At 35.9% G+C, this 16,929-nt stretch overlaps 1 protein-coding gene across 2 annotated transcripts in view; it reads right to left on the reverse strand.

Annotated features, from left to right (window-relative positions):
• The window catches only part of LOC149802115 (nonsense-mediated mRNA decay factor SMG5-like), a 192,124-nt gene that overhangs the window by 109,951 nt on the left and 65,244 nt on the right, over window positions 1–16,929 (reverse strand). For both annotated transcript variants that reach the window (XM_089956507.1, XM_089956506.1), the window contains exons 13-15: window positions 15,281–15,389; window positions 8,841–9,263; window positions 8,077–8,184 (exon numbers count right to left, since the gene is read on the reverse strand). In XM_089956507.1, coding sequence (XP_089812633.1) covers window positions 8,077–8,184; window positions 8,841–9,263; window positions 15,281–15,389 — 640 coding nt within the window. The remainder of the gene's footprint in view (window positions 1–8,076; window positions 8,185–8,840; window positions 9,264–15,280; window positions 15,390–16,929) is intronic.

Raw genomic sequence — 16,929 nt, forward strand, 5'->3', positions numbered from 1 at the left:
CTAAAGGATTCCACATGCAGCTAAAGGACTTTAATAGGCTGGTAAAGGACTTCAATATGCAGGTAAAGGACTTTCACATGCAGCTAAAGGACTATGCAGCAAAAGGACTTCCACATGCAGCTAAAGGATTCCACATGCAACTCACAGTTTGATTTTAAAAATTAAAATAGGAGGGGGATAGGATTATTTATCATCCAAGATCTGAGCATTAATCAATTTAACTGAAACCAAACAAAAGCTAATTAAGTACTTAAACCATATTTGAATAAATGCACATTAGATTAAAAGCAAAGTAGTATCTAAAAGCAAATCTACGTGATAAATTCTAGCCTAGTTCTTAATAAGGGATGAAGTAGTCAGAAACAAATAATCAATACAAAGTGACAAACCAATTTTTTTTATGTAGGTCACATTTCATCTTTTTCTGATTTGGTGATGCTGTACTTCTAAGCATATATGCTCATATTAAGTAAAATGACTGTAGAAGCAAGAAACACCTAAACATTAAAGTGTAAATTACTTATGTTTTAAAATTAGGTTACAGTGACCTAATTTTGATTGCACAGTGTATGACTACTCAGGATGCATAAACCTATCAAGTATAATGACTGCACAAGTGACCGTGTCCAAGAAACCTCGTATACATGAAAAGTATACTATATATACATGATTGCCTACATACGAAAAGTATAAATGATCCCCTTCAGATGAAAAGTGTATGTGATCACTTACACATGAAAAGTAAACTGTATATACATGATCACCTAATGAAAAGTGCACAGGTGCATGAAAAATTGATCACAACAAAATTCTCATTAGTGGATGTCTATCCATGTTTCTACTGACCCTAGCAATGGCCAATGTCATAAAAGTGATACAAACGGTAAAGTGAAAGTGAATATCGGTTTTAAAACAATGTATCTGGTAATAAAGTATGCTGTCATCAGCTGGGTTGCAATCCAAAGTGATTAACAGCCATTAGTATAACATTTTAAAAAATTACTGTCACCACTACTGTGAGGAAGATTTAATGTATTCTTAGGTCGAAATAACAGGAAAGGAGAAGAAATTGTGCAAATACACAACCTTTACTTTAAATAAAGTTTTCTTAGTTTGGAAACAAAAGTTATTTCAGAAAACACAGGTATTGATTATAATAAATGCTGGTAGATAATGAGTGTACACTAAAGTTAAGTGAAATCAAGATCTAGAAACAGAAAATTCCACTATGCATCTCATTTCAGGTTAACCAGATATTCAAACATGGTAATGTTTTCATGATATAGTATAGATATTCAAACATGTTAATATTTTCATGAGTTACTTAAGCACATGATAAAACTTTACTGGCAAAAATGAAAGTGTCCAACAAGGAAAATATGATAGTACAGAGCACACAATAAAGTTAAGGCAGTAAATCTATCAAAGCAAATAAGATTTTCATCTTATTTTTATAGCACTACTAATAAATAACATCATTTTCCTTTGTCTCTCTGAAATGATGTGTGTCCACCAAATTTTGATGATGAGAGACATAGTGCCTCTCACTCTGGGATCCTATGTCCACCACTGCTTTCAGTGTAATGGTGTAACACTCCTCAAGATCTACACACAGAGAAAATTTCACCACTGTACAAGCAAGTGTCCTAGAAACTGACCAGTGCATAAGAGTGTACTGGAACACTAGGACAAGAAAAGCATGTCACAGTAACTACTCTCAGTATAATGGTGTCATACTCAAGATGCATGCATTTAAAAAGTGCATGTGATCAATGGATCCTGAAAAGTAGGTCACAGTGACATACTCTTAGTGTAGTTGTGTAGTGCTTCTCAGGATGTATGCATGTCTCTTTTATCAGGGGTATATGCAACAGAGGCAGCAAAACTGACCTAAACAAAAATTTTGTAGATGTCACTGAAGCAAGAAAACTTCACAGTTACCTATTTTCAGAATGATGGCGTACTATCTGGGGTGAAACGAAACACCTTTGCCACATATCAATGTGATTCACAATACACGTGTGTTATGATACATATCGATACACATATGAACTTATAATCTTTCCATTTTTGGAGGGTAATGGTGCTTATTTATATATGTTGACATGGTAGATGTATTTCCAGTAATCAGATTACAAATAGACATATAGTTATATTTACATGCAATTCTTGTCAATGACAAGAAAACAAAACTACTTTCAAACAGACTACCTGTTGGTTGTCAGGGAGTTTCATTCAACGTTTGCCATTTAATGGTGTCCTTTGTTTTGCATGGCATGAATGCTTTGGAAACATCTTATTACCAACTTCATGTCTCACTTAAACATGAAAGACATTATAATGTTATCTTCAAAACAGAAGAAAAAGCAATCTCCTCATGCAAAGAAAAGAATGAATCCAGGCATGGGAATGAAGCTGAATAACAACAAAATCTATCACACTGATCTTCCTGCAGATGCAAAAGACTGCTGCGGTACTTGTATTTGTAGTGAAGAAGAAAAACTACTGTCAACACCCAGTCCTATTCTATAATATTTTAATTTTTTTTACACAAGGTGATAACTTGAGCAGTTTGAAATCTGACCCCTTACTGATTCTGTGCTAATTCAATTTATCACATTGGCACCTTCATTCACTGGTCAAATATCTCTGCATAAAAAGAGAAATTCCAAATTTGTCCCCATGTAAAATTTTAAAGAGAGATGCTGCCAGGATTTTATCTTAAGGGGAACTTCACTCTTTGTCACCAAAATAAGGGGAGAGTAGAAAAGGAGGGGAAGGAGGAAACAGTCATATTTCAATATTTACCTAACATTTCAATTTGTGTCTCTCTTTCTTCCTGATCCACTTTATTAGAGCCCTACTAAAATCAAAATCTTTAAAAGATGTCACCTCTAGTTGTATAAGTATTAATATGGTAATTATTCTGAGAACAGTCTATTCCTTATCTTTGTATGAAAATTTGTCTGTGCTTCCTTCTGATGGGGCATCTGCATAGCTAGTTTTGTCAGCTTGAAGATGTTGGAAAACTGATCTTTGCAGCTGTTATATACAATTTTTTAGAGCTTGCATTTATCTTTGGATACATCTGCTCCAAAATAGGATTTTTCACTAACATAAACTTACTTTCTAGAGATTCAGTCATTTACTGACTTCTATGCCAGATTTTTTATGTTCCATAATGCTATATTTGGGGTTTGAGTCCATCAATGCTACAGTCTGCTTGTGTTGACAGAAGTATTCAAATATATATCTTTACTTTTTAATTAAATTTTTTTACATCCTTATTTATTCAGTTTATCTTAACCCTGATATGGATACTGGGTTTTGTAGCATATGATTCGCAGGGCTGAATTGATTGATAAAAAAAGAAAACAAATTGCATTCTACTTTTAATTTGTCTATATTTTAATTAGGCTCAGTATTCTGCCCTTTCTACATTTAATTTCAAAATATGCTGAAAGGTAAACTGACCCTCATGCTGTCGATTTATGTCCATCCAATATGTACATCTGACTCGTATTTAACACCATTTTTGGACTCAAAATCACTCGCTAGTATCTCCATTAACAATTTCCGAGCTCCAATAAGCTGATATACTTCATAACTTTAAAATGTTTTGTTATTGTCACTATCATCAGCCTGAATTTGCTAAACGAAAACATAATGAACCACACCAGGTATCGGACAATTTGGGTTTTCTGGATAGCCTATATTTTAAACATGTACTTGAACAACTTCCTTCATGGAAGGTTCAAACAATGCCATAATGCTTATTTCAGGGAACAATGTGCCAATCAAATTTAGTTTAGCAACCATTAATGTCATGCTTGAAGAACCCAGATGTGAAAACAGTTGCCTACACGAAAATCAGATGTCACGATGTGAACAATTAAATTTTCTATACTTCTTCGAGCACATTTTCGTATGCTGGACTTTCAACTAATTTGTGAGAGTTCTCATGCATTACTGTTCTCTAAGTGTGTGAATCCATATACACTTTGCATGATTCATGCAATCGCACATGCTAACAGCATCTCTGCTTAAGTATTTTACATGTCAATTAATGACTTTTGCTTTAAGTTTCTCTGTTGCTTTACTAGTACTTCTTCTTTGTCATGCAGGGAATAAGCTACAATAATTCTTCACTGGTACTTATTATTTAACCTGGACCAGAACAAGCAATAACCATCAATGAGATTTCAATGTAATATATTTCATCGTGTGACACACCGGTACTGTGGCTATCAAATCGACCAAAGTAGACAAGATACAATTCAAAGAAGAAACTTGGCATAAAAGTGATTATTAAATGATGAGTCAAGTTCTTCATTATACATGTGGAAAATATCTGGAATGTATCCTATATGCTGAACAGGCTGCTGGGTTAAGAAAGTTGTCATGGATAGGGCAGGCAGATTACGAACCATGTCACTTTGTGTTAATTTGAGGATGGGGAGCAAGTATTCTCAATAGTCTTTTTCAATATTTACTATTAAAAATGAGTGCCTAGGATGGCAAATGCAGTTTTAGAAGAATTCTATATTTAAAGAATAAAAAGGCAAGTTAATAATAATTATTCATGACTGACGAATACTAAAATAACTTACATAAGGTAAGAATAGTTTTTTATAGATTCTCAATCTCTTGTATTGATATGTGTATCATTACAGCAAAAATGTTGATGTATTGATATATTGATGAATCCTTTCACCCCTATGTACTACTCATGCTGAATTCATCAATCAACTTACATGGGATTAGTTCTGCATTTAGTAAGCTCTGTACTTAGTGTTCTATGACTACGACATCGGGGGTATAGCATAAGCTCTGTACTTAGTGTTCTATGACTATGACAGTGGGGGGTACAGCATAAGCTCTGTACTTAGTATTCTAAGACTATGACATCGGGGGCACAGCATAAGCTCTGCACTTAGTATTCTATGACTATGACAGCGGGTGTATAGCATAAGTTCTACACTTAGTATTCTACGACAATTCAGCGGGGGTATAGCATAAGCTCTGCACTTAGTATTCTACGACTATGACAGAGGGGGGTAGAGCATTAACTCTGTACTTAGTATTCCATGACTATGACGGCGGGAGTATAGTATAAGCTTGGCACTTAGTATTCTACAACTATGACAGCAGGGGTATAGTATAAGCTCTGCACTTAGTATTCTACGACTATGACATCGGGTGTACAGCATAAACTCTGCACTTAGTATTCTATGACTATGACAGCAGGGGTATAGCATAAGCTCACACTTAGTATTCTATGACCATGACATCGGGTGTACAGCATAAACTCTGCACTTAGTATTCTATGACTATGACATCGGGTGTACAGCATAAACTCTGCACTTAGTATTCTATGACTATGACAGCAGGGGTATAGCATAAGCTCACACTTAGTATTCTATGACTATGACATCGGGTGTACAGCATAAACTCTGCACTTAGTATTCTATGACTATGACAGCGGGTGTATAGCATAAGCTCACACTTAGTATTCTATGACTATGACATCGGGTGTACAGCATAAACTCTGCACTTAGTATTTTATGACTATGACATGGGGTGTACAGCATAAGCTCACACTTAGTATTCTATGACTATGACAGCAGGGGTATAGCATAAGCTCTGCACTTAGTATTCTATGACTATGACAGCGGGGGTATAGCATAAGCTTGGCACTTAGTATTTTATGACTATGACAGCAGGTTTATAGCATAAGCTATAGCATAAGCTCTGCACTTAGTACTCTATGACTATGATAGCGGGTGTACAGCATAAACTCTGCACTTAGTATTCTATGACTATGACAGCGGGGGTATAGCATAAGTTCTACACTTAGTATTCTATGACTATGACAGCGGGGGTGCAGAATAAGTTCTGCACTTAGTATTCTACGACTATGACACGGGGGTATAGCATAAGCTCGCACTTAGTATTCTATGACTATGATAGCGGGTGTACAGCATAAACTCTGTACTTAGTATTCTATGACTATGACATCGGGGGTATAGCATAAGTTCTACACTTAGTATTCTATGACTATGACAGCAGGGGTATAGCATAAGCTCACACTTAGTATTCTATGACTATGATAGCAGGGGTATAGCATAAGTTCTACACTTAGTACTCTATGACTATGACAGCAGGGGTATAGCATAAGTTCTACACTTAGTATTCTATGACTATGACAGCAGGGGTATAGCATAAGTTCTACACTTAGTACTCTATGACTATGACAGCAGGGGTATAGCATAAGCTCACACTTAGTATTCTATGACTATGACAGCGGGGGTATAGCATAAGTTCTACACTTAGTATTCTATGACTATGACAGCGGGGGTGCAGAATAAGTTCTGCACTTAGTATTCTACGACTATGACAAGGGGGTATAGCATAAGCTCGCACTTAGTATTCTATGACTATGATAGCGGGTGTACAGCATAAACTCTGCACTTAGTATTCTATGACTATGACAGCGGGGGTCTAGCATAAGCTCACACTTAGTATTCTATGACTATGATAGCGGGTGTATAGCATAAGCTCTGCACTTAGTATTCTATGACTATGACATCGGGGGTATAGCATAAGTTCTACACTTAGTATTCTACGACTATGACAGTGGGGGTATAGCATAAGTTCTACACTTAGTATTCTATGACTATGACAGCGGGGGTATAGCATAAGTTCTACACTTAGTATTCTATGACTATGACAGCAGGGGTATAGCATAAGTTCTACACTTAGTACTCTATGACTATGACAGCAGGGGTATAGCATAAGTTCTACACTTAGTATTCTACGACTATGAAAGTGGGGGTATAGCATAAGTTCTACACTTAGTACTCTATGACTATGACAGCAGGGGTATAGCATAAGTTCTACACTTAGTATTCTACGACTATGACAGTGGGGGTATAGCATAAGTTCTACACTTAGTATTCTATGACTATGACAGCAGGGGTATAGCATAAGTTCTACACTTAGTACTCTATGACTATGACAGCAGGGGTATAGCATAAGTTCTACACTTAGTATTCTATGACTATGACAGCGGGGGTATAGCATAAGTTCTACACTTAGTATTCTATGACTATGACAGCAGGGGTCTAGCATAAGTTCTACACTTAGTACTCTATGACTATGACAGCAGGGGTATAGCATAAGTTCTACACTTAGTATTCTACGACTATGACAGTGGGGGTATAGCATAAGTTCTACACTTAGTATTCTATGACTATGACAGCGGGGGTATAGCATAAGTTCTACACTTAGTATTCTATGACTATGACAGCAGGGGTATAGCATAAGTTCTACACTTAGTACTCTATGACTATGACAGCAGGGGTATAGCATAAGTTCTACACTTAGTATTCTACGACTATGACAGTGGGGGTATAGCATAAGCTTGGCACTTAGTATTCTATGACTATGACAGCGGGGGTATAGCATAAGTTCTACACTTAGTATTCTATGACTATGACAGCAGGGGTACAGCATAAGTTCTACACTTAGTATTCTACGACTATGACAGTGGGGGTATAGCATAAGCTCACACTTAGTATTCTATGACTATGACAGCGAGGGTATAGCATAAGTTCTACACTTAGTATTCTATGACTATGACAGTAGGGGTATAGCATAAGCTTGGCACTTAGTATTCTGTGACTATGACAGCAGGGGTATAGCATAAGCTTGGCACTTAGTGCTCTTTTACTATGACATTACAGTGTAGAATAAGTTCTGCACACTGAGGAGGTATAGTACAGCTCTATGCTTAGTAATCCATAGCAATGGCATTGGGGGCTTTGTGCACACAAGCTAATAAATATGAATCCATTTTGTAAATTTCATAAATCTACTGCAATTAAACGGCACTGAAATGTTAAATCACATGTCAAAAGAGAAGAAAAACAACTTCTAACATTCTTAGATAAATGTCTTGTATGCTTTGCGGTTTATTTTTAATGGCCTCATTCACTGCATCTCTAATTCAGAAAAGAATCTAAACCTGAGGAATGAAATAAGAATTTAAAAAAGTAAACAACAAGCAAAACTGGCCTGCATCAGTGGGAATAATGCTGGCTTCAGTATCAGTCTCTATCACAAAGTTAGCTAGTTTGCGAGTGATCTCAGCTACATGCTTAGCTTCCATCGTAGTTGCAAAGCCTGAGATTAAATACAAACAAGAATATAAATTAGGACACATTTTGAAAAAGAGAACAGTTACTAGAGAAATTTACACTCACACAGATAATTCTAATTATATTTTTCTATGCCCATCTTACTTTAATTATGCAGATCCATATATAGAAAGTGGTATGATGCTTTTGATCTTGTTCTTAACGATAGATGGTCTTATTTGAAGGAATTAGGCAATGTTCTCAAGGTTACTTAACAGGAAGTTCTGAAATCAAGATTTTAGCTAACTCTGACTGAAAGTAAAGCAGCCGCTCTATCTGTTTGGAAACTGTAAACAAACTCTCTGACAGCACAAACCTGACAAGGTAAGAGTTTAAAACTGCACTCAAGTAGAATAATTAAATGGCCTTGTATTGATATGTGCATCATTACAGTCATACTAAGTTCACTGAGAACTGATTCAGAGTTGACGTAACTGACAAGGTCATCATGTAATTACAGATATGCCTTCAAGCTCTCAACAGAATTAACTAAACCACTTTCTAGCCCGTTTTCTTTAAAATTCTGAAATACTGAAAGAAACTGGAAGATGACTTGTAAGATACAGTCTGACTTAACTAACTAAAAAGGTCACAATAAATGTCACTTCAAGTACTGATACACCTAATATTTGTGTACTGTACCTGGTGGAACTGAGACCTCTTTTCTTCCCTGGATGACATCTTTACAGTTTTCAAATTCTTCTACGTCCTTTTCATACTGATTGGATGTCTGGGGTGACAGCTTGAAATTATGTCCAAGGAATGACACGGAGGATGAAAACAATTCTGAGGAAAAATGTGCCAAACTATCGCTGTCCCTGATGTTGTTCCATATATGGCTGCCAGCAATGTCACTGGAATTTGGGAATAATGGTGACTTGAACTCTGACGAGGACTGATCTTGATTTCCGGAAGGCAAATGTGGTGTTGATGGCTCTGATTTGGATTCATGATCTAGATCTTGGCTGTCGACATCGGAGATTTCTGATTCAGAGTTGAAGTAACTGACAAGGTCATCATCTGATTCATCAGATATAAAGTTGTTCTGATCATCATCATTGCTTCCTGTAAAGAAGAATAGTAAGGACAGTTAGATACATACACCACTCCCTCGATAACCAGCGCCCTGATAACTCGCAAACCGCTTATAATGCGGGGACAGGCATGGATCCCATTTTTTAAACCCCAAAATACTCCAAAAACTGATCCCTATTTGTTGAACTTGAGGAAAATCGCAATCAAAATTGGTAACAGAAACTTTGATGTATCACTCGTTTTATTGTCGAAAACGGTAGATAGTACCTGGAAATTTTAATTTACACTATGAAATATCAAATTTAAAAATAGGTCATACAATTTTTACATTTTCTTTCCAAACGACATTTCTAGTACACTGCAATTAACGATATGTAAGGAAATTTCAATCAGTGAAAATGACACGCCAAGTGGAGGCAGTACTTTAATAAATAAATACAAATTAAATAAAATTTTTAGCAATTGAAATTTGTGTTCTAGTTCTATCTTTTAGTTCCTTTTAAGTGTAATCATCATAAATGTAATGTGTCCTCTTGTAACTGAATGTAAAATGCATCAATCTACCGTTGTAACAGCTATGTCCGCGAGCATTTCTCTGAGAACCTAATTAAGTGCCGACAGTGTTTTGATAACTGACTTGCGGAAATATTTGTTGTATTGCTGCACTGAATTAAAAGCTGGCCTCCTTTGTATTATCACATTAATTATGTCTTTAGAATTTAAAAAAAGGAGGTATAATAAACGAAAAGTTAAAAGGCACGAAAATCCTACTAACTTAAAATCTAGCGGCCTCAGTCGTATTTGGGTGAACTTCATTTGATCAATCGAACACTGTTATAAACGTTATTACGTATGTAACTTAAACTACCTTGAATTAACCAACTCTTTCATAACTGTGATCAAAGACAACAAGGCAGCCAAGCAAATGAATACCTGAGAGCTTGATTTCACAGATATGGACCATTGTGGGCAAGTGAGTTTCAGAGAATTCTTGAACTGGCACTCAGAGGTATCCTCAAGGATGATAAGAAGTTTCACTGTTACTTCCAATGAAATCACGACATCAATACTGTACTAACTGAACAATAAAAAATTGAGTTTCGATGTAGACGTGTCACAAAATCAATGTCGCATGTTTTTGAAGAAAAAAAAGAATCTTGCTAGGCCAATTTTGGTGTACTCCAATCTATACTTCACTTTCTGTGGAATACAAATCTTTTTCCTTGGAGGTGAAAACATTTTAACTGTAGCGTAGCTTAATTACTAAATGGTATTAATCCAGAAAACGAAACATCGATCAGTGAACGATTAGTGGTGTCGGCACATGCATGGAAAACTGTTTACTCAAGTAAATAACAATATACGCTAATCTTTCAATTAAAAAAATTCCAACACTCAAAAAAGCTGTCTTCATGTAGTTTCCCAACCTCTATGTGCTTTTTGCTACCAATGTGCTTCCTCACATGGGCCCTGCCACCATGCCCAATGCTAAAATTTGTGGCACACTGCGTGCAAAAAGAATGATGTATATCAGTATTTGATGGCTGAATGCACAGCAAATGTTTGCTATACTCCAAAGTAAATGTCACTTTTTGTGCAATACATTTCTTTTTCCTTGGTGGTGAAAACATTTTAAAGATGTGATACCAAACTGTAATTCAAATCAGTGTTGGCTTCACATGCACGGTGAAAATTTCTGGTTAGGCCCCGGTTTCTTTTAAAAGCAGCTGTAAAACTACTCTTGTACATATAGATTAAAATATGCTAAAATGCTTGCTATTGGGCCAACAGTACCAATCAGCTATTGTTCTACTAATATTGCGATTAGCAGTGCTGAACCGTTTCAGCAATGGCAGATATCACAACCAGCACTTAACTGGAAAATTTTAAATAATTGAGAATTGGGGAATTCATGATTTTTTGGCATGCAGCGTGATTCTGTCAATCCTGTAGAAAGTTGTGAAATTCCCACCAAAATCATGAGGGCTGGCAGCTTTGTAATATATAGACATAAAGATGTTTTCATCTTTCCATTGTGCTGGATTCAGAGGTAGCAGAAAATTGTCCTAACGTAATGTGACCAGGTAATGTATTTGGTGAAGAAATGTGCTTCTTTAAAAACTTGTTCTATACAAAAGTTTTGCACACACACTCCCCCACACCCCAATCAAGATACTGTATCACGTAGATACTGATTTACTTTTCCAGGTGTGATTAGGATTATGTAATTAGTATATTCAGTGCTATGTATATTTAGTTTGTACTATGTGCTTGACTTTGACTCTGATCGAGGACAGTTTTTTAGTACATACCAGTTTTTTTATCTTGTAAGTTACAAATAGTTCTTTACCTGGGTTTGAGTTCAAGACCCAGCCTTGATTATGACCTCTGAAGTTCTAGAAATGAAGCTGTTTACAGTTTGTGATAATTTTCCATTAAGATGACAGTTTTCAGAAAATGCTATTGCAACAAAAAGTCAAGTGGGGATGTATATAAGGTTGAGATCAGCAAGATTACTTATTCCTACTTTAATTTCAGTCTCCAGAGTTACTGTTAATTGTGTTCTGATATAATTTGAGAGGAATCATTTATTTAAATTATTCATTGGAATCACAAAATGCTCATTTACATTTTGGCCAAAATCACTACTTTGCAATTATGTTGAATTCCTTCAAGAACAGTCTGGCTAATATCATTGTGATACATCAAGACTGTTAGCACATTGGCACATTCAAGGTTATTGGTACATCGGTACAGTTAAGACTGGAATCTATTCAGAAAAATCTATATCTCTGAACTTGCAATAGAACATTTAGGATTATCTGGGATTTAATTCACAATTCTGTACTATCTTCTGAAATTTTCATTTTTACTAACTTGGGGAATTCAATCATTCGTTGAATTTTATAAAACTTAGTTTAAGACCACAGAGTCATAACAACTGTTTCTTTTATTTCATTTCTTAAAATGCATATGATAACTTTGTATGACAGTCAATCAGGGGAAAGAATAAGTGCGCAACCAGGTCGGTACCAATGCTGCCAGTCACAAACATGATTATCATTCTGTATTCCTCATGTTTTCTGAGGCAACTGCTTTTCCTTTCAAACAAACAACTTCATTTCCTTATCTGTTCTTTATTCCACATTAGGTTAATGGTAATGAATTACACGTACACACTCACTCACTCCTGTATTACAAACCCTGGGTAATGGTAATGTATTGCATGTATAATATACCCTTACTCATTGAAACCTGTATTACAAAACCAGGCTAATATTAATGTACTACATGTATAAACATACCCTCACTCACTCCAATATTACAAACCCATGGTAATGGTAATGTATTACATATACTCACTCACTCAATCCAGTATAACCCAGGGTAATAGTAATGTATTGCATGTTAATACTCACTCTCTCACTCCAGTATAACCCAGGGTAATGGTAATGTATTGCATGTACTCACTCTCTCACTCCAGTATAACCCAGGGTAATGGTAATGTATTGCATGTACTCACACACTCACTCCAGTATAACCCAGGGTAATGGTCATGTATTGCATGTTAATACTCACTCCAGTATAACAAACCCAGGGTAACAGTAATGTATTGCATTTTAATACTCACTCCAGTATAACAAACCCAGGGTAATAGTAATGTATTGCATGTTAATACTCACTCCAGTATAACAAACCCAGGGTAATAGTAATGTATTGCATGTTAATACTCACTCCAGTATTCCAAACCCAGGGTAACAGTAATGTATTGCATGTTAATACTCACTCCAGTACAATAAAGCCAGGATAACGGCATTGTATTGCATTTTAACACTCACTCCAGTATCACAAACTCATGGTAATGGTAATTATATTGCATGTTAACACTCACTCCAGTATTCCAAGCCAAGGGTAATGGTAATGTATTACATGTTCACACTCACTCACTCCATTATAACAAACCCACGGTAATGGTAATGTATTACATGTTCACACTCACTCCAGTATTCCAAACCAAGGGTAATGGTATTGTAATACATGTACACTCTCACTCCAGTATCACAAACCCATGGTAATGGTAATGTATTACATGTTCACACTCACTCACTCCAGTATAACAAACCCACGGTAATGGTAATGTATTACATGTTCACACTCACTCACTCCAGTATAACAAACCCACGGTAATGGCAATGTATTACATGTTCACACTAACTCACTCCAGTATAACAAACCCATGGTAATGGTAATGTATTACATGTTCACACTCACTCACTCCAGTATTCCAAACCCATGGTAATGGTAATGTATTACATGTTCACACTCACTCCAGTATTACAAACCCAGGGTAATGGTATTGTAATACATGTACACACCCACTCCAGTATCACAAACTCATGGTAATGGTAATGTATTACATGTTAACACTCACTCCAGTATTCCAAACCAAGGGTAATGGTAATGTATTACATGTTCACACTCACTTCAGTATTACAAACCCATGGTAATGGTAATGTATTGCATGTTAATACACACTTCAGTAAAACAAACCCAGGGCAATAGTAATGAATTACACGTAAGCACTCAGTCAATCCTGTATTACAAACCCAGGGTAATGGTAATACATTACATGTATGAACATACCCTCACTCACTCATGTATTACCCTAACTCACTGCTGCAGTATAAACCCTGGGTAATGGTACTCACCATCACTCACCACTCCTGTACTACAAAAATTGAGAAATGTTACATAATGTATTACATGTATGAAATTCCTGCAGTACACACCCAGGGTCATTTTAATGTATTGCATGTATGAAATTCCTGCAGTACACACCCAGGGTCATTTTAATGTATTGCCTGTATGAAATTCCTGCAGTACACACCCAGGTCATTTTAATGTATTGCATGTATGAAATTCCTGCAGTACACACCCAGGGTCATTTTAATGTATTGCATGTATGAAATTCCTGCAGTACACACCCAGAGTCATTTTAATGTATTACATGTATGAAATTCCTGCAGTACACACCCAGGGTCATTTTAATGTATTACATGAAATTCCTGCAGTACACACCCAGGGTCATTTTAATGTATTGCATGTATGAAATTCCTGCAGTAAACACCCAGGGTCATTTTAATGTATTACATGTATGAAATTCCTGCAGTACACACCCAGGGTCATTTTAATGTATTACATGGATGAAATTACTGCAGTACACACCCAGGGTCATTTTAATGTATTGCATGTATGAAATTCCTGCAGTACACACCCAGGGTCATTTTAATGTATTGCATGTATGAAATTCCTGCAGTACACACCCAGGGTCATTTTAATGTATTGCATGTATGAAATTCCTGCAGTACACACCCAGGGTCATTTTAATGTATTGCATGTATGAAATTCCTGCAGTACACACCCAGGGTCATTTTAATGTATTGCCTGTATGAAATTCCTGCAGTACACACCCAGGGTCATTTTAATGTATTGCATGTATGAAATTCCTGCAGTACACACCCAGGGTCATTTTAATGTATTGCATGTATGAAATTCCTGCAGTACACACCCAGGGTCATTTTAATGTATTGCATGTATGAAATTCCTGCAGTACACACCCAGGGTCATTTTAATGTATTACATGTATGAAATTCCTGCAGTACACACCCAGGGTCATTTTAATGTATTGCATGTATGAAATTCCTGCAGTACACACCCAGGGTCATTTTAATGTATTGCATGTATGAAATTCCTGCAGTACACACCCAGGGTCATTTTAATGTATTACATGTATGAAATTCCTGCAGTACACACCCAGGGTCATTTTAATGTATTGCATGTATGAAATTCCTGCAGTACAAACCCAGGGTCATTTTAATGTATTACATGTATGAAATTGCTGCAGTACACACCCAGGGTCATTTTAATGTATTGCATGTATGAAATTCCTGCAGTACACACCCAGGGTCATTTTAATGTATTACATGTATGAAATTCCTGCAGTACACACCCAGGGTCATTTTAATGTATTGCATGTATGGACTTACCCTCACTGAGATCTGAAACATCAGAAATATCTGAATTCTCTTCACTGTCATCAGAGGAAACTCTCTGACGCCTTCTTCTCAACCTCCTCAATCGATTTGGTCTGGTTTTCTTAATGGAAAATACAAAATAATATTGATCTTGAAAGTTTTTGAAGACAGTACAGGCATGTTCTTCTTGTTAAAGTGTAAACATTCATATTCTTTATAACAAAGGGTAGACATTCATGCAGTAATCAGGCTAACACAAAGGAAAAATGTATACTTAATACAATTCTGGAACTTGTTTGTAATAGATCCCATGGGATAAGCGAAATTCCATTAACAACATTATTACATAAAGTGTTCCTGCTAGAACTGAAAAATAACAGAGTTTTGAGAATGGCATAAAGCTAGGTTGAAGAACACGTCAGGTCACCTTGCACGTGATTCAGGATTTCTTCATCTGAAGACAACACAAAACATTATTATCTTTTATTAAGATGAATTATTAAACCACCAGATAATTGATGAAAAGCATGGTATAATGTTTGGATAATTGCATTTTCAGCCAAATGAAAAAATTCATATTAGTGCAAAATAACACCTTTTTTAGTAAATTATGTTTCTCTCTGAATATTTACCGAATCACCTTCATGTTAAGAAAATAGTCTCCACTTCCTCTTAAAGCCAAACCTCTCAAAAAGATGAAAATTAGTCTTTACCATCGTGTGTGTGTGTGTGTCTGTGTGTGTGTGTTTGTGTGTGTGTGTCTGTCTGTGTGTCTGTGTGTGCATTATAGACAGAGGGAAGAATATAGACAAGGGGTAGAAACTCTTATCCATTATGTCCCTTTACTACTGCTTCAGCAGCTGCTTTTTATCAATTTAAGCTGAGTGTTACATCAAAAAGTATGCTCACTTTTGTAGTGAGGTATGGCAGGGTTTAATCATAATGTAATCTGGTAAGTATTCTCAGAGAAATATAATTTATCAAATATTTACTTCTTCCACTGATCATATTAACTTTAGAAGAATATATAACAAAAGAAGGAAATGTATGTGCCTCATACATACAGAGCAGGCACTCTTTGAGGGAAAAATGGCTAAATTCCTAAATGAATGATAAACCATTCTTCCCACATGAAGACAGCAAAACCAATGGTCATGCAACTAATGATGACAATAAATTGAGAAAAAAATGGATGTCGTTTCTTAGTTAAAAAATAGCTGGGTCTATTTAGAAAAAGTGGTAGTCACATGATACAACAAAACTCCAGAAGTTGGTCTCGGAATAAATATAGAGAATTTTGTGCTCTTTCATTTTTGTATTTTTATTACAACCAGTATATGACTTTCATTAAAAAAATTTTAGACAACATTTGAAAATGACAGTGAGATTATGTGTGCTCGTGCGACTAGCAATCAAGATTGCTAGCACCAGCTCAAATTTCATCAACACATTAGTTTCTGCAGATTAAAGACATAACAATTTTAATACTCACAATTTCTGAGAAAATAAATAATTTTCATATTGATTTCATGCACATGTAACTTGATTTAACAACATTTAAGTTTGCTAACCCATCTGCAAAGCAGCTATGCTTTAACGCCACCATGTTGGCCTCTTGTGATGCAAGACTGGTTTTCATACCTTCTATAAAAAATTATAAG

The sequence above is a fragment of the Sinohyriopsis cumingii genome, chromosome 4, assembly GCF_028554795.1.
Source record: "Sinohyriopsis cumingii isolate HCF-2022 chromosome 4, ASM2855479v2, whole genome shotgun sequence".
Lineage (NCBI taxonomy): Eukaryota > Metazoa > Mollusca > Bivalvia > Unionida > Unionidae > Sinohyriopsis > Sinohyriopsis cumingii.